Raw genomic sequence first — 26503 nt, forward strand, 5'->3', positions numbered from 1 at the left:
TCCCAGCCACCTGTCATACACAAGAGTGGACGAGCTCAGGGCCACGCGGTGTGTGTGGAGTTATACTCACTGGGGGGCGGCGCTGTGCCCAGCACCCCCCGTATTCTGGCAGAGAACATACAAAGCATGCATGACTCAGACGCTGGGGACAAGGACGCCTGCAAATGTAAAGAAGAAATGTGACGAGAAACTGCACAGCAGGACACATTCCAGGCCACAGGGAGGAGTGGCCCCCGTCCTGCCGCTGGAATAGTGCTCAGACTTCTGGGAATGGAATGTAGGCCTGCTCCCCGCTCCCTCAGCAACTCGCCCCAGAACCGGTCAGGCTGGCAGAACCCCCACGTCTGTGCAGAACTGTCCCCCGTGTCCTCACTTCTACTGAAAGGGCACATTAAAGCAGAAGGGTCCTTGTGAGAGAAGAACGAAGTTCTCGGCAGAATCGTCACGTGTTTCTCACAATTTGGTGTGATGGCAGATTCAAGTTGCTCCAGCGTGACAGCCAGATTCTGTCGTTTCAGGGTCGGTGTGCACAGCAAATGCTCCTTCAGTCCCTCCAGTGCACGGGAAAGGCACACCCCTGGCTTCAAGTGACGAGCATGCGTAACACACATCTTCAAGTACTCGAGACGTGGTTTGGGGTAAAACAAGAATTAAGTCTGAAGTTGATCATTTTATTTCATTAGTCGGCCTCCGTGACTGATTTGTATTTGGCAGGTGTTAACTAATTTATAATCCTAGAATAATTTTTGTCTTGTACTACATTCGACCACTGGCAGGAAAAAAAAATGCTCAGAACATATTCACTAATAACATGATGTATTTATAACGTGTATTTGGAGCTCAAGCCTGAAAAGCAATTTCATTTATTTTTAATAGCCTTTATTTATTAGAGAGGTTTGAGGTTCACAGCAAAACTAAGCAAAAAGTACCACGGGCACCCACAGACCTTCTTCACCATCAAACACACCCCCTGCTCCAGGACCAACCCCAGGCCAGGGAGGCACAGACTGTACGTCGTGAAGGGGGACAACCATTTCCCTACACTGACGCGCTGTCACCCACCGCCTGCAGTTTAGGGAGTGTATGGTGCCGCGTACCCACCATTATAGCATCACACAGAACAGTGTATTTGTGCTGAAAACACCTGTGCGCTCTGACTATCCATCCTTTCCTCCCCCTTAATCCCTGGTGACCACTGATTTTTCACAGTCTCCACAGTTTTCTTTTCCAGAATGTCGGATGGTTGGAATCCCACAGTAAGTAAGGCTTCTCAAGCTGCCTTCTTTCACTGAGTAACACGCTCTTACGTCTCCTCCAGGTCTTTTCATGGTTTGGTGGTTCATTTGTGTTAACACTGAGTAAGGTTTTATTGTCTGGATGGACCACAGCTTATCTGCTCACCTTCTGAAGGACATTGCTGCTGCTTCCAAGTTTTGGCAATTATGAGTATAGCTGCTATAAATGTCTGTGTGCAGATAATTTTGTAGACGTACGTTTTCAGCTCATTGGAGTGAACACCAAGGAGCACGATTACTGTATCGTATGGTAAGAGTAGGTTCAGTTTTGGAAGAAACTGTTCAGCTGTTTCCACAGTGGCTGCAGCATTTCGCATTCCCACCAGCAATGTGTGAAAATTCCTGTTGCTCCAGGTCCTTGTCAGCATTTGGTATTGTCTGTGTTTTAGATTTATCCGTTTTGATGGGTGGGAAGTGCTGATGGCTATTCTTGGTCTTTTGCCCCTCCATATAAATGATTTATCAATATCCACAAAATAACTTGCTGGGATTTTAATTGGAATTGCTTTCAGAGGGGTCCAACCTTTTGGTGTCTCTGGGCCACACTGGAAGAAGAGTTGTCTTGGGCCACACCTTAAATACATAAACACTAACAAAAACTGATAAGCAAAATAAAGAAGGTTTTAAGTAAATTTATGATTTTGTGTTGGGCCACATTTATAGCCATCCTTGGCCCCACGCAGCCCGTGGGCCCTGGGTTGGACACCCTGGTTTAGATAAAGTTGGGAAGTTGACGTCCTGACAATACTGAGTCTTCCTTCTCCACGGACACGGTATATCCCTCCATGTACTTAGTTCTTTGATTTCCTTCATCAGGCTTGTGTGACTTTCCTCGTGCAGATCCTGTGCCTGTCTTACTAGGTTTACATCTAAGCTTTTCACTTATGGGATGCTGCACACGGTCATTGCTGGTAATTAAAAAAGCAGCTGACTTTTACAAATTGACTTTGTATCCTGCACTCTTGATACTAGTTCCAGGAGTTGTGGGGGGTTTTTTGTTTGTTTTTTTTTTTTTTTGGTCCATTCTTTCCAATTTTCTACACAGACAGTCATGTCATCTATGAACAAAGAGTTTTACATTTTCTTCTCTGTTTACCTTCCACTTTCTGGATTTGTCTAATTTTAACCATTCCCCTATTCTACGTTTTCAAGTTATATTTCAGTAATTTATTCTAGCATGCAATGTTTCACCAAAAGTATCTCTTGCCTTTAGTAAGAAGACATGTCTCTATTTCATAGTAAACTATTCTTCAATATTAATATTGAGGAAAGCATTTCTTGCTGCCCACACACCGGCCTCACCCGGCCCTTTCTGAAGTCCTCGCCTCCTACGGATTCACTCCTTGCCCGTCCATGCTGGCCTCCTTGCCTGCTGAGCGGGGACTGGCCCACCCTGGGGTACAGAATCCCTCTCTCCTCTGCCTGATGCCCCTCAATGGGGGCTGTCCTCCAACGTCACTTCCTCAGAGAGGCTTCTCCCCACCTTGTACCAGAGCGCCCTTCCAGCGCTCTCTACTCCTTTTATCCGCTACATTTTCCACCAGAGGACACACTTCCTAGTTACTATTTCTTATCTTCTTCCCAAGAAGAATGAGATTCATTTGGGAGGACACTGTTTTCTCGTCTATTTCCTGCCACAGCCCCACACCTAGAATTGGGCCTGCCACACGGGAGGGATTCACTATTTGCTTCTGTACTTAATTGACTGTATGACGAATTGTGGAGAATATTCCTAGTTTTCTCATCTGATTATTAGGAGGCATGAATGATCCTCATCACGGAAACACACACTACATGACACGTGACCTAGGTCACACATGGGTACCGTGGGGCCCAGGAACAGCCTGCAGTGTTCTTACTCAAATGTTTACAAAATAACATAGTGCGTCCACTCACAATATTTTACACGGTGCAATTTCTTCCTATGCAGGACTCCATGCCCCTCCACGTGTGGCTTCTGGGATCACTCTGTCCTGTCGGGGTGGCTGGGAGCCTGTCAGAAATGCAGGTCTCTGCCTTCGCCCCAGGCTGATGGGCCGGGCCTCCAGGGGACTCTGGTGGGCACCGAGGCCTGAGACCCCTGCTTGGAGGGATACTTCCAGGGCTCCTTCCGGTTCGCTGACCTCCCATCATGCATTATTATATAGCATGCCCCACAGCCTAAGTGCAACTAGTGTACTTAGTGACCTTGCTATTGACAGTGACCGTGACATTGACTGACACTGGCCAGAGGTCTTTTCTGTCTATAAATGCCTGAAAGGCACCTTCGCGGTGTTAGATTCTCTGGTTTGTTCCCACCAGCCTGGCCCCAGCCTGGCGTCTCTGCTTCCAAGACCTCCCACCTTCAGCCATCACCTAAATCCCTCTGGAAACACATAGAAAGTGGGGTTGTTTCTCTTCAACTTCTTCCCTTAAGAAGTTTTGCAAGCACTTTGTAACCAGGGTTTTTCCCCCAAATGAAATGTGTTGCTGGTGCATAATATGTAAAGCAGGTGAAGAGGAGATGCTGTGGCCTGGTGGGCCCGCCCAGTTTGTTCACCTCTATCCCCACGACCTGCCTCCCTCCTCCCGCCTGGCTGGACAGCAGGCCGGGGCACCCACAGCCGTCAGCTTACAAAACCTTTGCCGCAGGGAAGGGCTTCTCAGAGCGCGGTGGGCATCAGGGTTGCCAAGCCTCCACCCTCGGCCACGGGGTCGGATTCCCAGTCCGGGTGTGCGCACGAGTGGGCACCAGTGGGTAACCCTGTACCCCAGAGTCCGGGCGTCACCACCGTGGGAGCGCCGGCCTGTCGTTCTGTCGAAGGGAAGGAATCACACTCGCAGGGTGTGTGGCCACGGTCATTCCGCATTATCCCATCCAGAGTATTACACTCACTCAGGCACTGAATGTACCGAGACTCGTTTTCTCTGAATAATTTTCAATAAAGCACTTGTTCTAACAGTTAAATACACAGAAAATCTGAGAAGTGGCTTACTGCATTTATGACTTTAAGTAACGTAGTAAACACTCATCACCACTTCTCCAGGAGAGTGTAGGGAAAACCACAGTAAACTGGACAAACACCCGGCCCTCAGTGACAGGTGCACACGCACAGAAGAATGCAAGAGAGAAAGTGCCCAGAGGCACGAGAGCCCAGCCAGTGTCTGGCCCTCAACATACAGAGAGCCAGAGCAGGGCGATGAGACACAGGGGCCCGGGGGACCTGCATGGGAGTGAAGGCTGGGCCCTCCCGTCACAGCGCGTGGGGGCCGACTGCTCTGCGCCTCCGTGGATGCCCGCCGCAGGCTCTCCTGGTGGTCTCGTCGGGGCGGGCACCCCTGCACCCGAGTTTGTCCCATTGGAAAGCCCCAGCCGGTCTCTCAGAAACGGCCCCTCCTCTTTGTTCTGTGTTCTCCCATCCAATGTGAGATTTCCTATCACACGTGTGCTCTGCCACCTGATTCCAAAGTCCTAGTCTCTTAAAACTGCTTTTATAATTAGCCTGTGTCACATAACGGGCCGTGGCTCCCCGGTCTGTGCTCCAGCTCCCTAACTCTCCCCTCGGCATCCCCAAACTTGTGTTCTTATTGCCCACTGAGGGCTTTTTAAATTCCAACAGCTGGAATTATGTTCTATCCAATAGCTGCCTTTCTCTATTATGTCCATTTTAGGTTTCATTTTCTTCTATTTTGCTTTAATTAACATAAAACATATGTGTTGCACATTCTGTTTCAAAATGCCACTGTGTTTTCTCAAGTCTGGGGGAACAAATCTTCCCGTTTATGGCTCATGCTCACCTCCGCTCAAGGAGGAAGGTGCTTTGTTTGACTTACGGTGTTAATGACGGGGCCCTTCAGTGGGGCTTGTTTGCCCTGGGGCGTCGGCGCCCACCACCTGGTGCCCCCAAGGGCGCTTCCCTGCCTGCTGCTCTGCTGGAAACATCAGGTCTGACATTTATGCTCATTTCTCATTCCGGACGACGCAGGTGCTGCAGAGGGTCGGATCTACTTCATTCCCCCCGTTTCTTGCATGTTTACCCCACTTCTCCAGTGTATGTTTCTGTCTCCCAGGTGCCCACTGCATGGGACGGGTGGCCTTGCTCCCTCCACAGCCACCTCTGGACCCCAGGACGGCAGCTCCGCCCTCAGATGCCAGGTTTGTCTGCCCCTCCATTTCAACACGGCTGTGCTGTTCTACTTTCCCCTTGTCCCTGGAAATAAGTGCTCCCTCTTGGGGGGCAATTTTACTGTGATTTTTAAATTCAGGGAGTTCAGCAGACTTTTCCTATCAGTGCAGGTCTCCAACTGGCTGGTTCCAGACTCCTGGACCCTGGGGAGCCGTCCTATCCTGGAACCGCCCGAGACTCCTCTTATTGTACGTGGAGAGACGTAAACGCCAAAAATCATCCTGTTGTACCTTCAACCTTTTAGACTGGAGAACAAAAGACTAAAGAAAACATACTGATATTGTCAACATAACAAAGGGACCTCCGTCCGTGCCAAAGGAAAGCATTTTTGAAACGGGCTGCAGCGTAGAGGGGAGGAAGACGCTTTTGCGCAGGGGGTGTTCCTGACGGTGTAACGTGTTGGCCTAGAACCTGTGGGTGATGGGATTACCTCTGAAGTTCTCGTTCTGCTTTCTAAACGTTCTCTACATCATCAGAAACATAACCGACCACGATGTTCTTTAATTAATTAAGAAAGAGAAGGAAAGAAAGACAAAATTGGGAAGGACGTACGTGCACCCACATCCTGTATTTGACCCCAGCGCAAAGCATCACACGTCCCCATCAACCCCAGCTCCTCGATCAACGACAACAAAATACTGTCCTCTTGGGCATGACGCCGTCTCCACCCCTTCGTTTCCTCTCAACACAAAACCCCCAATTTGACATCCACATACTCCCCCCAGCACAGTCCCCTGGAGGTCATTTCCTGGCCCTCTCTCCCAGGTCTCAGCACAACGAGGACGATGCTCTGCTGGTCCAGGTCGCAGCTCTGAGTGGGAACAGAAGACGGATAGGCAGTCAAGTGCCGGCATTAAAACGCCGAGTGAAATTGAACTTGGGACTGTGACTGGAGCGCACTGTGACCGTGAGACACAGAGAGCCCTGCTCGGTGGAGACGTCACCCACAAATGCTCACTGGCTGCAGCAGGGGCCTCATGATTACCTGGGCGTCCGGCTGGCGGGGCGCTGTTCTCTCTGTCTTCGTCCAGAATGGCAGCCAGGCCTACCGAGTCGGTTGGGAGGACAGAGCCGCTGAAGTCCACGCGAGTTAAGCTCTCGGGCTCCCTCCGAGAGGCCCCCGCGGCGCTCCCGGGATAGTCCCTGCCAGTGGAGGTAATTTCCTGGCCCTCTCTCCCGGGTCTCAGCACAACGTGGACGATGCTCTGCTGGTCCAGGTCGCAGCTCTGAGTGGGAACAGAAGACAGATAGACAGTCAAGTGCCGGCATTAAAACGCCGAGTGAAATTGAACTTGCCTGATCTTCTAGAAGGGAGTCTAAAGTCTGCTTCTGTACGACGCTTGCAGGCAGCATGGACCGGAGACAGCGACGTGTGTGATGGGTCACACTTACCTGCCAGGAGGGGTACCGCACTCACACATTTGCCTGTTCCACAAGCAGCCCTGAGCTGTGCCAGAAGCTAAGAAGTGGGGGTAACTACAACACCACCACAGAAACCAAAGTGATGTCCCAAGAGACACGAGCCCTAGTGGACAAAAACACGCACTGAGTGCAGTAGAGCCGCTCGTTTAAAAAGGACTTACTCCGGAAGTGGCACGGCCTTGTCACTGCCAACCCACGTCCTGGCCTTCATCTCGGCCTCTAAAAGCACCGAGTTGGTCATCACCAAGCACTGGGCACTTTTCTCTAGAATTTATGATAGATGTGCTGATGGCAGACTCCACCCCCCCCACATCACAGCAAGCACATCGTCACCCCAAGGGGGACCCCAGGAGTCATGCCCACTTTATCCGGTTTCACAGCTGAAAATGGGACCACGCACAGGTAGGTGCTGCGTCTCTATATCGATGTGTACGAACAGGAGACGCTGACATTCGGAGGAATTAAGGTTAGAAGTCAGAGTATTTGCTAGGACAGAAACTGGACTACTTTACAAGAAACTCCAGTTTCAGACCATCTACTGGACAGAAACCGTCACTCACCTGTGTGCCCCCGCCCCCCACAAACCCCCAATGTCAACGTCTTCAAATCACCTCTTCCCATTCTCTCTCATCTTAGGAATGTTCAAAGAACACCCATGCAAAACACAATGATGGTTTTAAAAGCAACAAAGTCTGCCCCCTGCACCCCCAGCCAGTGCTCCCCGGCCTCCACTCTCAAACCTCTGAGCGTGGTCCCATCACTCAGAGGCAGTGCTTGCTGCCCGCCTCCCCCACTCCAGGGGTCACCAGGGTGTCTCTGGTCCTAAATGCCGTTCCCCATGGTGGGCAGCGTTTCTGGGCGCCCGGGAGGCAGGACACAGAGGCTGGCAACTCGAGCCTTCCATGGAGAGCGTATTCAGGGAACTTACAGACGAGGCGAGTCCTGGACACTGGAAAGACAATATGGGTTTGCTCGGCCCCACGTGGTGGGCACTAAAGAATTACATAGAACAGCCCTGGCTGGTGTGGCTCAGTGAATCGAGTGCAGGCTGCCAGTCAAAGGGTCTCCAGTTTGGTTCCCAGTCAGGGCACATGCCTGGGTTGCAGGCCAGGTCCCCAGTAGGGGATGCACAAGAGGCAACCACACACTGATGTTTCTCTCCCTCTCTCCCTCCCTTTCCTCTCTCTAAAAATAAAGAAATAAAATTTTAAAAAAAAGAATTACATAGAACAGGAAGAGGGAGGGACACAGGACTGTGACTCAGCCCGGACAGGGGGAAACACCTGACAGGCTGGCCTGGGGCAGGGCAATGGCCTGTCCGGGAACCAGCACACCTGAGTTGCTCGGACAGCCCAGTCCCGGATTTGCAGGAAGCAGACTCTGTTCTGAGCTCCAGGGTCGGCACTCTGCCTCGCTCCCTTTCTCCTTTTCCCAACACCTGATTCAAGCCAATAGCCCCAAGCCTGGGTGGACACAGCGACCTCCTAACCGATGTCTCTATACCCTGGGTGGTGGGCACAGCTCCAAGGTGACCCACCAATGACCCATGCCCTCATTTAACCCCCTCCTGCCCAGTGTGGGAGAGACCTAGGAATGTGATGGCACGTCACTTCCCTGATTAGATTACATTTTGTGAAACAAGAAAGTTTGAGGGTTCATAATCCAATCAGACCATGCCTGATCTAATCCCAGAGTCCTTAAAAAAAGACGCAGCCTTCTTCCTGGTGAGAAACACCTGAAGCACACAAGACTCCACAAGAAAGGTGGTCCCCGCTGGCCGTGAGCATGGAAGGGCCATGTGACAAGGAACACAGGCAGCCTATAGGGACAGCAAGAGGTCAGGGGCCTTAACCCCAACTGCAGGGAACCCAATTCCACCACAGCCACCTGAGCTTGGAGAAGGACCCCCACTCCAGATGGGACCCAGCCCTGGCCCACACTGTGACAGCACCTGGGGGAGGCCCATGCGGACAGCAGCTGACGCTGTGCCTGGACCCCTGAGCCCTGCAGACCACGGGGTCACCCGTGGGTTCTGGGAGCCCCGCAGGGCTGGTGAGTAGCGGCACAATGGCAGAAGTCCGGGTTCCTCAGTCGCCCCTGTGGTCCGTCTGTCCCTGCCACAGTGACGGCCCGTACTGGGCAGGGGTGGGGACTCGCTGAAGCTCATCCCGGGACCCTGGGCCAATGTCTTTAAACATGACCAGGACGCGAAGGCCTGTTCCCCACTGCATGTGCATGCATGCGCGTGCACACACACACACACACACACACTTTTCCTAAAGAGAGACACAGGTAGGTAGCTTTTGGAAACATGGCCAAACTGTCGAAAGATCATAAAACCAGTTATACATACTTTGAAAAGCAATTCAGTTCTATTTGTTTTGCTACAATATTAAAAATGCAACATTTTAATAAAAGTCAGTAACACAGAAAATCTAGGCTTTTCGGGGCCTCCCCATATTCACGCTGTGTCCACGTGAATCTAGCATCTGGGCCACCCCACCCCACTGCGGGGAAGATGGCCCACCCGGGGCGCCCCTACAGACCCCGCCTGCCCAAGGCCCATTTCCTCGGTGGCCTGGCTGGCTGGCCCATTGCTGGGAAAGTCTCCTGGGCCCAAGAGACGGGAGAAAGAGGCGCGATACTGCAGGCTTCCACCAAGAGTGCATTACGGGAACTTACATAAGAGGCGCATATCCAGCGGTGGGAACACAGGTACCCTCTAGGCAGAGGGCCAGGAGTTAAAGTAAAGGTTATGTTCTGCCCCAGAAGGTGAACCGCCCTAAGTGCTTGCCCCACACGGGGCCTGGTCCAGGAACCAGCCGCCTGGGGCACAGGGAGCGGCTGTTCAGTCTGCAGGGACTTGGAGCTATGCAGCAGTCGTGGCACAGGACAGCCTCCTCTCCATCCCTCCCCTCTGGGTAGCAGGCTCCACCTCTGCCCCATGGACCAGCTGGTTCTCCCCGACACCTGTCCCCGCAGCCCTGAGGCTCTCCCCAGGAGCGCTGCCCCTGGGCCTTGGTCACTGGTTAGTCAGTTATTCTCCGCTCCTACCTGACTTCCTCATTCCTGCCAGAACACCGTCCTCCCCCACGTCCCCAGGTGCCAAGCACCCCTCTCCCACCTAGGGCCCTGCTGACCCACTGCGTTGTCTAAGAGCTTCAGCAGAGTGACCACCTTGCACTCCTGCACGTGCAGCAAGGTGCCGAGAACAGCTGATCTGACTCAAACGCAGCACCCGCCTTCGCCTCCTTTCCACCACGCTGTCCCCACCCGCCTCGCCTCGGGCCTCCCCCTACAGTAGCTTTGGAATCTCTGCAATCCCTCCGTCCCTGCGGTCTCTTCCTTACCACCCACTGTGTGCCGGAATGTGTGCTGTGTAACCTTCCTGAGCGCCTCAGTATCCCCTGTTAAGCAGATAAAAGCTGCAGCATTCTCTCCTCTGTGCCTTGGGCGGTCCTCAAGGGCGTGCAGACTCGTCTCCTTCCTAGATCAGCTGTCTGAGGCTTTCTATCTTCTTACCCCCCTCACTGTGTGGGGTGGGCTACGCAATCCTTCACACTCACTCACTGTAATTGCCCCTCCTCCTGCCCTTGAATTTACGAGCAGATGTGACGGAACCAGGGCTTCAGAGTACATTTGTACCACGGCCTGGCCATCACAAGGGCACTGCGGCTGATTCCACTTCCATCCGGGCCCAGGACCAGCACAGGGGACACAGCCTGAGCCCAGGCACAGAAGATAGGCGTGCGGCACCCACTGCGGGGACAGAACCTCCCCGCTGATGGCGGGCAGGGCCCAGGCCCCTCATGGCAAAGAGACGCTCCGGAATGCAGGGCTCTGAGATCCAGCAGTTGCGCGTTAGGCAGTAACAGCTGACAGAGCTGCTTTCCATTCTAATTGGACAGTCAGACACTGCCATCTGTCACCGTCCGGTCAGCGCTCAGCCAGCACTCCAGAGGACGTGGTGGGGTCTCAAATGTGAGAAAAGTATAAGCTGCAGGTAACAGCTAATAAGCTCAGTAATCAGTGTATGTAAAAGCGATTGTTCCAGGAACCGAAGGTAGGACCCACCCTGATTCCAGGAGACCATGAGCTGTTACCCGTTTGTGCCTCAGGAGGACTGACTGCGAGCCAGCAAGATGGGATCTGAGCCACTGTGCTCCAGGGTGGGATGACCTCCGCCCAAGGCACAGAGGAGAGAATGCTGCAGCTTTTATCCGACTAACCTTTTCCCTGAATTCCAACCCCCTCACCTACACCTTCCTTTTCCTCATCAAAAGGGCCGGTTTGATGGTTCTGTTAGGGCACATACCCGCAGTCTTCCCAGATCTCCGGCCGTCTGAATAAAGCTCCTCCCATAAAGATTCAATCTGCCTCTGCTCCCTGGGCCTGGGAGGGGACAGGCAGCACGAACACTAGTTTTTCCGGTCTCAGGCACCGGAGAAAGACTTCAGCCCAGGTCCCCCAGACAGCTGGCATCAGGTTCAGCCCAGGTCCCCCAGACAGCTGACATCAGGGTCCCAGTCCATTCAAGGCCGGCCTAGGAGCACGTGTGAGCCGCTCGTGGAGAAGCCACTGAGACTCAGCACCTACCACCACCTGTGGTTTGCCCACATTGTGCTCTTTTCCAGGAGGCTCCAGAGTTCAGTGGGATCAAGTTCTTCCCCGGGCTCCCCCAGGTGAAAGCAATGCCTCACCCTCTCATCAACCCCCACAGGCCCGCGGGCTCCCTGTACCAGAGCGGGCAGGGCCTGGGCAGCCTGGGGGGCACCTGACCTTCTGCTTCACTCACACATTCGTGAGAGCAGCCACAGGCATGCTTCTGGTTTCATTCACCGAGCGCCTCGTGCAGCGCTGTGAGCCTGGGAGACGTAGAAAACAGGTCGAGGATCTGAAGAGGCTTGTGGCCGAGGGGGAGTACGGGTATGCTGTCAGCAAAGACAAGCAGCCGCAGGCTCGGTGCCTGAAGTGCCCCGTGGGGAACCGGGAGACTGGAGGACAGAACATGGGACTTGAAGCCAAAGAAAAGTGATTTATTAGCTGTATGGTTTGTGGCATATTCCTTCTCTGAGCCTCAGCTTCTACATCTGTCATAGGCAACACCACTATCAACCTGGAAGACTGCGCAGACGATTCAAGGAGATGTACAGAGTGCAGACCGATCCACGGTAAAAACTGAGTGTGGTGCTGTTAGTGCTGCCACCATCACTTAGGAGGTTTGAAAATGAGAAGATGGCGACTAGGTTGACGTGGCTCGCCTCTTCGCACAACCATGTCAAAATTGCAGCTAAAATATAGAACAACCAGCACTCAGGAACATCAGACATCGAGTTGAATGGAAGTCTGACAACTACGGATTGGAGAAACCGCATCCATCCAGACTGGTAGAAGGGGCGCGGACACAGAACGGGCTGGCCCCACACCCATGTGGATAAAAATTCGGGAGGGATATCTCAAGAGCAAGGAGTCCCAGACCCACACCAGGCCCCCCAGCCCAGGGTGCCAGTGTCAGGAAGATAAGTCCCCACAACTTCTGGCTGCAAAAACCAGTGGGGATTGAGTCGGTGGAGGAGGCTGCTGGAGCCCTAAGCAGCTCCTCCTGGGGAACCCACACACGGACTCACCTACTCAGACTCGCTCCCTCTGAGCTCCAGCTTGAAGGGCACCAAGGGTATATAGGGAGAGACTGAAGTGTTTGGCTTCAGGGTGAACAAAGGCCATTGTTCCTTTGCTGAGCCCTCTCCCCAACAGAGCTGGTAGGCTGGTACCACAACTGAGACTCCATAACCCTGGCTACTGCTGTGCGACCTGCCTTGGAGATCCACAGAGGCTCTGCTCCACCCAGTTTACAGGCCACCCGAGCTGCTTTTCCATAGGAATGGCTGGTCTTGGCTCCTAAATCCTCTCAAACAAGCAGCAGCCAGATTAGAGTCACAGCTTGGCTTCACCTGGGAATCTCCAAGCCCAACACAAATAGCAGCCATCTCAGATTGCTTTATAGCTCCGACAGGGTGCCCCGGGCAACACACAGCTGGGGGCTGACGTTGGCCTGCACCACCCAAAAACCTTAGGGCCAACGCACCCAGTGGACAGATACAGACCATGCTGGAGCACTGCCACACTGCCCCTGCCTAGCTGATCCTCCACGGAAGGCAGAGGGTGGTGGTCAGTGGTCACAGCCAGTCCTTGCAGCTGACTGGCCTGGGTAAATCCCTCCCATTGACCTGCCAACAGTAACCAAGGCTCAGCTACAAGATCAGGGTATATTCAGCCCACAAAAGGGCTCACCTCATGTACCCAGTTTGGGTGATAGAAGAGGCTGTGCCACTGGACCCTATAGGACACCTACTACATTAGGCCACATGACCAAGACACAAAGTCAAAGCAGCTGTACCGAAGACATAGAAAATACAAGCACAGGGAGGCTGCCAAAATGAGGAGACAAAGAAACACGGCCCAAATGAAAGAACAGATCAGAACTCCAGAAAAAGAGCTAAACAAAATGGAGATAAGCCATCTATCAGATGCAGAGTTCAAAACACTGGTTACAAGGATGCTCAAGGAACTTAGTGAGGACCTCAGCAGCATAAAAAAGACCCAGTCAGAAATGAAGGATACCCTAATTGAAATAAAGAACATTTTACAGGGAAACAACAGTAGAGTAGATGAAGCTGAAAATCAAGTCAATGATTGGAACATAAGAAGGCAAAAACAACCATGCAGAACAAGAAGGAAAAAGAATCCAAAAAATGAGGGTAGTTTAAACAGCCTCTGGTACCACTTAAAGAGGTCCAACATTTGCCTCAGAGGGGCGCCAGAAGGAGAAGAGAGAGAGCAAGAAATTATAAATATGAAAAAATAGTGAAAGAAAGCTTCCCTAACTTGGTGAAGGAAATAGACAGGCAAGTCCAGGAAGAGCAGAGAGTCCCAATTATGATGGATGCAAAGAGGCCCTCTCCAAGGTACATCATTATTAAAAGGCCAAAGGTTAAGGATAAAGGGAGACTCTTAAAAGCCGCAAGAGAAAAGTAGCTAGTTACTAGATGGTTGACAGATGGGGGTGGGGGAGAATGGGTGAAGAGGTGAGGGGATTAAGAAGTACAAATAGGTAGTTACAGAATAGCCAGGGGGATGTAAAGCACAGTATGGGAAATGGAGTAGCCAAAGAACTTATATGTATGACCCATGGACATGGACAATGGTGGGGGGGTTGCCTGAGGGAGTGGGGGGTGCTGGATGGAGAGGGGAAAGGGGGAAAAATAGGGACAACTGCAATAGCATAATCAATAAAATTAAAAAAAAAAAAAAAGAAAAGGAAACCAAAGAGGATGGGTCCTTTATCTCACACATACAGCCTCAAAACCTTATCTGGCTGCTCCGGTCCCACAACCTGATTTGGAAAATGAACAAAGAAGGAGGGATAAGCAGAAGCTCTAGATGTGACAGCCTCCTGTGAACTAGAAAATGATGCGAGAAATACCCTCTGCGCTCAGACACCGTGAAACACGTGCAGAATCCGAGCGAATTCTCAGGGGCTGCTCACGGGCGCCTGTGGAAATGATCCAAACACTGGGATTTTCCCCAAATCCAGGCTTTCCTCGTACTCAGAGCAGAGCCACACAGGGGAGCGGGAGGCCCAAGCGGATTTCCGAGGCAGTGGTGGCAGGTATGGAACACATTTCTCTGAGTCCCCGTCCATGGTTCTGAGACCATTAACTGCTCGGGTCTTCGACTCTTGCAGAGTTGTCGGGAGCCACCCCTTTGCCAGATGCTCGACTTCACCGCCATGCCAGGGCAGTTCAAAGCCACATGGAAAACACACGGCACAGAACAACCCGGGCTGAGTTTAGGTCTCCGGCCACTCCGAAGCCCCGGACAGAATTCAGTCTCACGGTCTGCATGTAACCCTGTGGCTTTGGGAGATGGGGGTTTTGGTGGGAAGACAGCGGGGTTCTTCAACATGGTCTTAAACTTCCTCAGGGTGAAGCCAGGTCTTATTTATCTGTGTTTCCTCAATAACTAGAGAACTGCAGGCCAAGAGGAGGCACAATCTGGTCGTGTTTTGTTAGAACAATGTATTAATTCAACAAGGCAGGCAGCAGTGACATCAGCGGTTTCCTGGGGACAAAACAAGCGGTCACTCGTCCCCTGGGCTGTGCCTCCTGCCCCCCACGCCAAGCGGCTGTTGCCCTGGGGACCGAGGTCAGCACCTAGGCTCCCCCGCCGGTCACCTCTGATCTGGAGATACCCCAGCACTCAAAATGCCTCCCAATGCCCGCGCGCCGTCTGCCCGCCCACAAGCACCTCTCACCCCGCTGAGCGTTGGCTACCACACACTATCCGAGACAGTCGTGTATTTTTCTTTTTCCTAAAAGGAGTCCCTTTGATGACATGTTGTTAGGATTCAAATATTTGAGATCTGGCCATGCAATTAGAACACTAAAAATAAACAAAAGTTGAAAAATCTGCCAATGCTTCTCTACATATTCTTAACTTTTTAAACTGTGTAAAAATAAGTTAACGTCACTCAAACAAACAGAAAAAAATTATTGGAGATTGAAAAGTTATTCTCATGTCTTTCCAAACACTCAAAGAAAGGTTAGACCGATAGTCTCTGAAATGAGCATTAATGAGCTACGACAACGGTTAACAGCATCGCATTATTCACCAAGGGCTTTCATGCCCTGCAACAGGAACAGTTACATTAGTGATAAAAGTAAAATACATGCGCCATTTCTCTGATGGCTGACTACCCTCCAGACTGTGCCATAGGGTCCTTAGATGAAATCCTCACTTTAATGTCCCAGCAGTCCTCTGAGGGAGCGGCTGTCACCACCGCGAGGATGTCGCATGTGACGCCAGGAGAACTGCACCCGGAACAACAAAGCTCTTTGAACATGGCTTGTTGTCGCTGAGGCCCATTTCAGTGACACTTGACACAAGGTTAGGTGAGCCACAAAGCAGCTCACAGCAGGTTCACCGTCCCCAGGTCCTCCGCGTGTGCCCAGGATGGGAACCCAGGCCGAGGGCTCCCTGATGACCCCTGGGGCCCCTCCAGCTCTGCAGTGTGGCTGCTGAGAGGAAGGGGTGGTGGCCGGGGCAGGTGGAGAAGGACAGCCCACACACAGGCCCGTGGTGAAGAGCGAAGCTGGGAGGCTGCAGTGGGGCCACCCCAGAGACTCGGGGATGATTAGAAGAGAATGGAACACTAGAGGACGGCCCCTGGGGTGGAGGCCATCTGAAGGTCAGCCAGAGGAAGTTTGGGGGAGTCTCATCAAGAGCTAAGAACCTTGCAGTCACAGAGGACTCAGTGACGCAGGAGAACGAGCGAGAAGCGCATGGTGGGGGCGGGCACCAAGGCCTCGCAGTGCTGAGGGCTCCTGCCAGCTCCAGCTGTGGCCAGCTCGGCTCCCTCCAGACCCCGACACCCCAAGATGACAGCACATGTCCCCCAGTACCGTACTTTTGTGGGTTTCTCTGTCACCAGACAGGGCCACCTTCAAGAGAAGAGACTGAATCTTTCTGCGGTCGTGTCTGCAGTAGGGACCTGTTCACAGCACATGCCCCCCACCCTTGCCCAGGTCGGTGGAACAAGCTGCTGACCTTGCAAAGTCCAAACCCCTTGCGGTGGCCGTTTTGGAGGGGAGGACACAGTGCAGAGGGGTGAGTAATTCTCCCCAGAACCACGCAGTGTGACTCTGCAGCCCACGTTTCTGTCTCTAAGCCCATCGCTCCGTCCACAGGGCCTCTCCGCCTGAGTTCAGGGCGCAGGCGGACATGTTAACCGGAACCTTCCATTTCATGGGTGCACAGGCCAACCCACGCTCATCAATACAATTGCCGCACTAGCTCCGTGCTCTCTCAGCTGGGCGGACTTATCTCCCCTGTCTTCAAGGTCATCTGTTCATTTTTAGTGCCAGGTCTGTGAGAGTCCATCTCATCAGACAAAACGCTTGAAGCATTTCGCCTGGAAGGCTGTGATGCTACCCACTGTGTACTAACTTTTGCATTTGAATTTTAACAGCAAATGATTTTTTCCCCTAGAACAGCAATAATGATTAGCCAAGAATCATCAGATGAAAGATTTTCTAATTTAATAGTCAGCGATGTTATCAGATTTTAATTTGAAAAATCATTTTGACATTAAGGAGCTCTCTCAGATAATTTTGAAGAAACACTTTTAAAGCAACTTGAATTTTACTTTATTTTTTTGGTGTTAACAGTTCAGAATGCTTGTTACTTGCTTCTTCTGGAAATAACTTCCAATAAACACACGTTTTATAAGGACCATCAGAGTTTTTAGTAGCGCATTTTCTAGGCAGGGGTGTCAAACTCATTTTCACCGGGGGCCACATCAGCCTCGCGGTGGCCTTCAAAGGGCCGAATGCAATTTTAGGACTGTGTAAATGTAACTGCTCCTTAACCAGGGGCAAGGAGCTCGGCGCTGCCGCCGGGTAGAAACAAGGTGCCGGGCCGGATAAAACAAGGTGGAGGGCCGGACTCGGCCGGTGGGCCCTGTGTTTGCCACCTGTGCTCTATGTCATATTGAGAACAGCAACATGTAGGAAGTTAGACAAATGTGTTTTTAAATGTGATGGTTTAGAAATGTTTTGACAGGTCACCGCTAACAAGGCGCTCAGGTGGTGAAAGATGACCTGGGCTCAGAGTGGGCAGAGGAACCGAAAAGGAACTGTCCCCCGATTTCTTTCTCCCCAACTCCAGGTCTCCGCATAGTGTGCAATGAACCCTAAATGCCAATTTATATTAATTGCACGAGAAGGAAACTTTTCCTTCCAACTGATGTTTCATTTTAACGAAGACTTCTAAAAGCAGACACTCTGTGATTCTTGCTTTGGGTGTGCTGCACATCTCCTCTGCCTGGGTTTCATTATAATCAAAGATACTACGCCACACAGAGACAGAGAAAGGCCCTCTCTGGCTGCCGAAGGCCAGCCGTACAATTACTGAGAAAGGTCAATTAGCCACACGCTAATTAGCCAATGTGGGTCTCGTCCCTGTCACCCTTGCTGTGACTCCCACTGTAGGTCTGGGGCCATTTCACTGCTCATTAGGACTTGTGCCAGAGGGAGCTCGGCAGGGGAGGGGACAGAGACCAGATAGGAATCAATCTCTTTGCTCCACGCCAGCCAGCCCCTCAGTAAACGGTCCGCTGCGAGGGGAGGTCAGTGCTGCGAGTGCAGGTGAGTGGGTCTGGGATTCCGTTTACCCGCGCACCTTTCCCCAAAGGAAAGCGCGATCAACCAGATGCTCGTTAAAACCAAGTTAAAGTCGTGTTTTATATCGTTAACTTCACAAGAACTGTCCTGCAGTATTGTTTCTTTTAATAGAATATTATTAATAGTTATGATAAATATATGAACAAAATATATATATGGATTTTTTCCAACAGAGTTAAATCGATTTTTTACAAGTTCAGTGCATATGCTTTATAGTCCTCCTGGGGGGTGGGTTACACACATACTCTCCTCATGAATACATGGCAGAGAGAGAAAACTCTTAAATAATAATAAGGTATTTTATATTAGGCCTTCCTCCATCCTAAAGATATTTTAGTCCCCAATGACTCAACCCTGGGGAAAAAATGTGAAGCAGGCGAATCGTCCCCCCAAACTCGTCATTTCACACACCACATCCCTCTCGCTGTGCTTGCCGTCCCCCCGGACCCAACGAGGGCATCTGTTGTCCCCAAAGAGGTTTGCTAATGTGTGCAGACAAGATAGTTTGCAGCAACGGGGCTATTTCCAAAACAAACCAACAAAACCACCGAGGGCAGAAACAGCTTCATATCCATTTCTAGGGTCTGTTCCTTGCTTGGCCCTAAAGAACAGTCAGCCACCATTTTATTCTCCCTGCTTGTTTCTGGTTTTCTCATTGCTGTCCCTCCCATAATGCTACTTCCTGGCATTCTGGGAGAATGTGGGGTCTTTGGATGATCACCCCTCCCTGCTCACTGCCCCCTCTGCCCTCTCTCCCTCTCCTCCTCCCTCCTGTCTCCCTTCCCGCTCCCCCTTCTCCTGTGCTGTATTTCTATCCCACAATTTCTCTGGGTGAACTCGGGCAAAGCTGAAAAGAACTGGGAGGGCCCCTTACATGGGATTCGCCCACTGCTGCTTCTTGTAGACCTGAGAACTAAGTAACTGGGCTCGAGAAATAAATTGATGTGTTCAAGGCAGCGATAAATCAGTAGCCAATCTGGAACAGAGTAAGTTTTTTTTTTTTTTAATTTCATATCTTTAAACAAACTATTAGACAACAGGGGAAATGCTTATCTCAAATCAATGAAAAGCTAGAGTGATAACTTTGAGTCACTAACTGCTTTAAAATAGATCCGTCCCCCTCAAAAAATCATGAAAAACAAACAAACAAAAAATCTCACAGGAGGAAAACAAGGCATCGGACTTGTTCCTGCCCAGTCACCCCCCAACCCAGAGCTGCAAGCCGGAGAGTGGAGACGCTGGAGCGGGGAGACACAGTCAGGGGCAGTGTCTTCTTAAATACCCCCAGCACCTCTCCAGGTCACGGACATGGGCCAGCAGCCAAAGCCACCACTCTCATCCCCGCCATTCAGTCCACTGGTGTCCCTGGCCCCGTGCCCCTGGGCGGAGCTTCGGGCAGCAGGAGGCAGGCAGTGGATGGGTAGTCAAGCTCCTCAGCCCGAGGGAGAAACAAGCGCTGACGGGCATCTGCGCTTACTTTTTCTAAACCGACGCAGAGATACATGGCGCCACACCTCGCCTGTGAGTTCCTTCAGCTTCCAGCGTAGGTTGAAACGGAAATACAAACCCAACACGTGCTCCTTCTGCCAGCCGGCTCCTGATGCAGGACCTGGGTAGTTTGTCAAGTGCAAGGCCCCTTCACTTGGACCCACAGGACCCGAGACTGCTGTCCCGTCCGGCTGGCACTGCAGGCCCCTACCGGCTAGACTCGTCCTCCGGGAAGGGTACACGGTGCTCACCTCTCCCCTGGCTGCTGTGGACCGTAGCTGCTTCTTCCCTGTGATCATCGACTCAGGAAGTGCAGCCCCGAGGGTCACGAGGGTCACGGCCTTGCAGGGGTGAACACCAGTGAGTGAAAAGGGTGTGCTGTGAGGGCAGCAACGGCCAGGGACTCACCCTGGAACCTCGACTCACAGACATCGTCTTTGACAAAAACATATTCCAAAAGCTAGCTCACAGAACTCATCTCTGCTGGACACCCTCTGTGACTGCGGACTGGAACATTCACGGTTTCATCCCAGGAACGTTCTCGAGGTGGAAGGAGAGAAGGGGTGGGGCTCAGCACAGGTGCAGGCTGGCTTCCCCTTGGGACGAACCAGTTGAAGCATCTTACAAAAATCCGCTGTGGGGTATTAAAACCTGGGGGTCTGTGAGAAAGTGCCTCCAAGTTGGGGGCCACTTTTGTGTCCCTCCCCAACAGAAGCTAACGGAACCCACACGTCACACAGGTTTGCAGATAATACATGTTAGCTGCATCGACGGTAACTCCTGTGCTCTGGGAGAGAGAGAGGAAAGCCAAGCTGGAGCTCATTCGTAAACAGGTTTCCCGGGCACAAGGACTCGGGCCTCCACCCCCAGAGACAAAGGCCTGGCCTCAGGGAGATTACATCCTGCATGGAGCCCCGGTGTAAAGAAAAGCTCTCCTCTCTCTCTTGTGTTTCCATTTTCTTCCAACTAAAGGAAGCACAGTGGGCTGGATAGGGTCCCCCCAAACCCATGCCCATCCAGAACCTCAGAATGTGAACTTCCTTAGACACAGGGCCTTCACAGATGTAATTAGTACAGATCTTGAGATGAAATCATCCTGAATTTAGGGCCCACCCTAACTCCAGTCACTGGTGTCTTTATAAGAAGAGAGGACGCAGACACACAGAGGGAAAGGCCACGTGAAAACGGGGGCAGAGATTGGAGGGACGCTGCATGAGCTGGGATGGCTGAGAGCCACCAGGAGCTGGGACAGGCTGGGGAGGTTCTGCCCTGCAGCCTTCAGAGGAAGCAGGGCCCCGGCAACAACACCTTACGGGCAAAGCAGGCTCTACAGTGAAATACAAGTAGACATGGGCGACCCTAACTCCATGTCAAGTTCATAATACAACTATGCATAAAAATGACTAATTCGAATGACCTCTGGACGCAGTGTTCTGCTACTGGGTTCATCAATGTTTCTAGGCCTTTCCTGTGACCACGGATGGAGTGTTTTTGGTTTTTGCTTTAAGATGAAATATACGATCTCTTCTTTTTTTTTTTTTTTTTTATATAATCCCTTTGACTTTTTATCTTAATCTCTTCTCTTGCTGAGAATCTTGGAACTGGTATCATGAGAATGCCCCATAATTTACTTCTTGTTTCTCCCCACATTGGAAACAGGACTGTTTCAGGATAACTTTGCCCAGCTGATTGCTAAGGTAGCTTCAGTTGTGCATGTTTCTGTTACAGGTCTTTTTGGCTCCGCCTACAGTACATTCTCACTGAAAGTGTACAGACTATGGGCCCCGAGGCCTTGTGGGATGGGGAGGCTGTGACGGCGACTGCGTGTAACGGAGCGTGTCTCGTTTGTGTTTGATTCTTGGGGATTGCCTTTGAAGTACTAATTATGCAAGATACTCATCAATTTCTAAATTCAAAGTTAAAAATCACGAAATTGTCATAGAAGTCTCTCTTCTGTCCTTGTTGATTCTACTCTGTATTCCAAAAGCTTGATTTTCAGGTTTCTGGTTTATCTTTCCATCATATACCTTTTTTTTTTGATATGATTGACATACAGTACTAGTTTCAGATCCATGACATGGTGATTCAATATGTGCTAAGTGATCTCCACAGTGAGTCCATCACCACGATGGTTACGTTTTTTTCTTATAATGAGCATTTAAGATCTCCTCAGCAACTTTCGAACATACAACTACATACAAGGTCACCATGCTGTACCTTACATTCTCAAGATTTCTTTTATAACTGAAACTCTGGGCCTTCTGCTACCTGTATCCATTTAGCTTGCCCATCAGGTGAGCCCCGGCCAGTTCTCAGCACCTGTGAGTTGTTTGCTTTTAGCTTCCACGCCTAACGGAGGTCAGGCAGCGCTTGTCTGTCTCAGTCCGACTCATTCCACTCAGCACAAGGCCCTTCAGGCCCCTCCCTCCCTGTGGTCGCCAGTGGCAGGATTTCCTTCCTTCCCAGGAACGAAACAGTATCCCATTATACGTGCACACTTCATTTCCTTCATCCGCGCATCCAGCAGGGGCACTTCGGTCGTTTGCATGGCTTGGCTGTTGCAAATAATGCTGCAGTGAACATGGGGGAGCAGATATCTTTTCAAGATAGTGTTTTTGAGGTTCCCTTCAGATAAACACCCAGGACTGAATCACATGGTAGTTGTTTTTTGGTTTTGTTTTTAATTCTTGTAGAACCTTTCCACAGCGGCTGCACAGGTTTGCATTCTCACCAGCGGTGCACAGGGTCCCTTTCTCCACGCCCTTTCCAACACTTGTCGTTTCTTCTGTTTTTTATAACGATCGTTCCAACAGGTGCAAGGTTGGATAACACGCTTTATCATAAGCCAGGATGCATGTCTGTATGTGTTATTTTAAGCTCCTTTCTTAGATACTGTGACAGCAAATTTCCACCCATTTTTTCATATAATACTTCACCCTAGAGTTCATTCCATAGTTGCATATTGAAATATTCTCTGTTTTTTCAGAACTACACAGTAATCTCATGAGTGTCTAAATCATAGCTTATTTAACCAGTACTCCACTGGTGGACATTTGGGCTGATGCTCACGATTTTAAATGACAAGCGATGTTTCTGTGAGTAGCCTTGCGTATACGCCTTCACATATTTCCCCAGTACATCAGTATCAGCACTGGCTCCTGAAAGAGTCCCAGAAACGTGAGCACGTCCACAGCAATGAGCCCACCTAACGCCCAAATCGGGGTCTCTAAGTGTAACTTCCCACTGGAATGCACCTGGGCCCTGATAGCAGGCCACGCTCCGAGAAAGCACAGCGAGCCCAGAACGCCTGTGCGTGCATGTGCGCACGCGCAGAAACAAGTACGTGCACAAACACAGCTGGGTCACATCGGCCGCGTTTGGGAAAATAGAAACATCGAAAGGAATGATGGCAATAGATGGTAACATACTGAGAAGAAAAAATTCAATGCATTTCTAATACTTAAAAAGACTAAGTGTGGGGAGGGAGACAGAGGTCTTTTATAAAGAAGAATGATGTAGGATACATAAGGAAATAAGGATAGACTAGGAAAATCACATTTTGAAACTCGCCATCTATCGATAATAAATAATTCCATCAAAGATCCCCAGGGGGCGCTATAGCAAGTGGAAGAAGGATGGCTGGGAATCAGCATTTCTGCAGTCGCAAAGCACGTTCCCACAGACTGCATGCGTTCTCAGATAGGGTTATTTGTGCGGCGGGAGGTCGGCGGGCATCCCCAATAATGGCGGGCGCACCAGCACCGCTAGTTCCAGACCCTTCGGTGTCAATGACGAAGGTGTCTGCCTGCAGGAGTGCCGAGAAAACACTAAACCAACCCTGGCTGCGGTGCGCTCCGCCAGGCAACCGGCCTGCACTCTGAGACTTCAGGTTTTGAAAAAATAAAAAAATAAAACGAAAAAGATGCTTGGGAAAGACTGTGCCAAACTAAAGACTAAAGATAAACTAAATGCAATGGGTGATCCTTAATTGAGTTCTCGATTGAAAAGAATTTAGGAAAAACAGCTCTAAAGGACAATGCTGGAACAGCACTGGGGACATGTGACCATGGACTGCAGAAGAAATACCATGGCGAGGACGTTAAATTTCTCAGGCGTGATTAGGTGCCACGGCTCTAGAGAGCCGCCCTTACTTTTTGTAGATACAGACTGAAGGGTTTAGGGGCCAGATGCCTGAAGTCCACGTTGCTGCTGACTTCTGATGGGAGGCGGGGGGGGGGGGGGGGGACAGAAGTGGTGAAGCGCTAACCCTGGGTCACCTAGATAAAGGCCACGCAGGTGTGCGTTACGTGGTTGTTGTGGGTGTTTCCCAGCTGTTCAAGGTTGGAATCTTGTGAGACAGACAGTGTGGAGACTGTATCTTCCTGCTCAGTCACCAGATGGAAAGCACCCACTGAAAACAAGGAACGTGGTGTTGCTCCAAACTTGGAGGGGGATAAAACTATGTATTTCGTACCACTTCTCACTAATTAAGCGGCCTAACCTGCTCCTACACTTCACTTCAAAACGGACCATATGGAAAGCGTCAGAACTGCTCAAAGACAGGTGTGTATAGGTGGTCGCTGCAACAGTAGTTCTAAAAATAAAGGAAACAACTGAAATATTCTTCCAGACTGGGCCAGCTGTCCTTCCTGCATTCAATTCAGCATCTGCTATAGTTCCAGAAGTGCTCACACAGAACAGGATGCTCATCCATCCTTAATTAAAAATAACAGGTTGCAGAACACAGCATGTTATTATGAGTAGCCCGTTTAGTTACATAATATATGTAATTATGTATATGCATTAAAAGTATTGAGCTTCATCCTTTTCATTAACAATTTTTATGCACGGGCCTGCAGGTCTGCCTCTAGCACTCTCTTCTGTTTCTGACATCAGAAATTTTTTTAAAAGATGTTAGAATTATGGATAAAATGAAAATGATCGAAGGTGACAAAGCTTTGACAAATGTATATTCAAACCTAGTAGATCCCTGGCTTGTCAGCAGGTACACTTCTCAGAGCTTAAATGAAAATCAAATATCTATAATAGCTGGTTTTCATATGGCATTTGTCAGTGCTACACATAATTATCAGAATAAATGTTACTTTCAGCCAAAAAAAAAAATTGAGTACACATACCAAATTGCGATTACCTCTGAAGAATGGGATTGGGTTAGAAGAGAGAGGAATTTAAAGTTTTGTCTTTATGTACTTCTAAAGTTTTTAAAAAAGTATACTTGGTTATCGAATACTTTGATCATTTTAAAAGAACATCTAGTAAAATGTTCGCAAGTAAAATATCCATTTAATCCTTAGTACCCTTTCCTTTTTGTTTTAACAGAAAATGCTGCACTTACCATTCTGTTTTTATCTTCCTGCTTGGCAGTGTGCCCAAATTATGTCATCGGGTTTTCCAGTGTAAGCAAGCGTTCCAGAGGCCACTTGCACTTAGCTAAGGTGACAGGGGGCATCATGTGTTAAAGTTAAAATTACCCAGTCAAAAGGGGAAGTTCCCTTTCTGAAGAAGCTTATAGTTTACAGAACAACAGAATGGAAGATAGGTTTCATCAGATTGATTTGCTGGCTAATTGCTGAATCCATTGCCTTTCATAACATTTTTGATGGTCTTTTTAAGGTTTTTGTTTTAGGTCATCTTTCCAGCTTCCAGCCAGGATCTTCATGTTTCCCTTCTCTGAAATCTGGAGTTTGTCTTCTTCACATTGCCTGTGGGGGTGTCAAACTCGTTCTCACCGGGGGCCACATCAGCCTCGCGGTGGCCTTCAAAGGGCCGAATGCAATTTTAGGACTGTGTAGATGTAACTACTCCTTAACCAGGGGCAAGGAGCAAGATCTGTCCTGATGCTTTCGTGCCGTTCCTGTCTTTGCCGGAACCCCTAGCTCCCCACACTGACCCCACCCCTCACCCGCAGCAGCGGTTCGCTCTGATCCCTGCTCCCCAGGGCTGGCAGGACAAACAGGAAGGAACAGAGGCCATCTGAAAGGAGGAGGTTGCCACTCATGCGATAAGAGTATTTTTAATTTTATTTTAAAAATTAAATTTTCACTTTGGAAATGTGAGATGTGCTTTTGTCTGACAGTGTGTGGCTTCGGTGGCGTCACAGTATCAGTGACGCAGCTGAAAACTATACGCAAGGCATTACACCCGGTGGGAGGAATCGCTCACTAACATGGTTGTCGCTTAACGGCGTACCGTGCGAGGCTGTAAAGGTGTTAACTGAAAACTCAGACTTAGAACAGGAGTAAAGTATAATGTCTGAGATCTGGGACTTGCATTCTCTCCAGAAGGAAAACATTGGGGTACCTTGTGTTGGATATGCTTTTATTTCCATGAAGTGATTAACCCATTAAGAAGCTCGTCAAACAATGGAAAAGCTGACTGGCCCTTCTGTTTCATAAGCCTGTTGGATGAAGGTTTAAGTAATCTGATCTGGTGGAGGCAAGCAAGCCACTCTCCTCTGATCTAGGTTGGTTTCGACACAGACAGTCTCTCCTATACTGGGTTCCCGTCTGCATAGTGGGAGGGAGCGATGGCCCATTGGTTTGGATTCAAGGACAAGGGGGAGGTCTTGGAGTCTTCCCCTGACTGCTAGAACCGCGCCAGGACATCTGACACCAGTGAAAATACTTACACACCACGACTCATCTCATCCGAAATGCAACTTCCGCCGTGGGTCAGCTTCCCTTCGTGCCCCGATTTACCCTCTCAAGCAGAGGGCGAAGTCACAGTGCCCCCACACCCAGGTAGCGTCTGTTTCAGTGGAAGGGTTTTAGTAAATCCAGTCAGATTCCGATTCCTGCTTTTCCTTAGCCCTGCCCCCTGCCCCCTGGGTGACTTCAGCTGGGAGAGGCCTTTCCTGCCCTCCTGGGGAAAT

At 50.4% G+C, this 26503-nt stretch overlaps 1 protein-coding gene across 3 annotated transcripts in view; it reads right to left on the reverse strand.

Annotated features, from left to right (window-relative positions):
• The window catches only part of PRKN (parkin RBR E3 ubiquitin protein ligase), an 889581-nt gene that overhangs the window by 572644 nt on the left and 290434 nt on the right, over positions 1-26503 (reverse strand). For all 3 annotated transcript variants that reach the window (XM_053913792.1, XM_071219677.1, XM_045188965.2), the window contains exon 3: positions 6447-6687. In XM_053913792.1, the coding sequence (XP_053769767.1) occupies positions 6447-6687 (241 nt within the window). The remainder of the gene's footprint in view (positions 1-6446; positions 6688-26503) is intronic.

The sequence above is a fragment of the Desmodus rotundus genome, chromosome 11 (assembly GCF_022682495.2).
Source record: "Desmodus rotundus isolate HL8 chromosome 11, HLdesRot8A.1, whole genome shotgun sequence".
NCBI classification, from domain to species: Eukaryota; Metazoa; Chordata; class Mammalia; order Chiroptera; family Phyllostomidae; genus Desmodus; species Desmodus rotundus.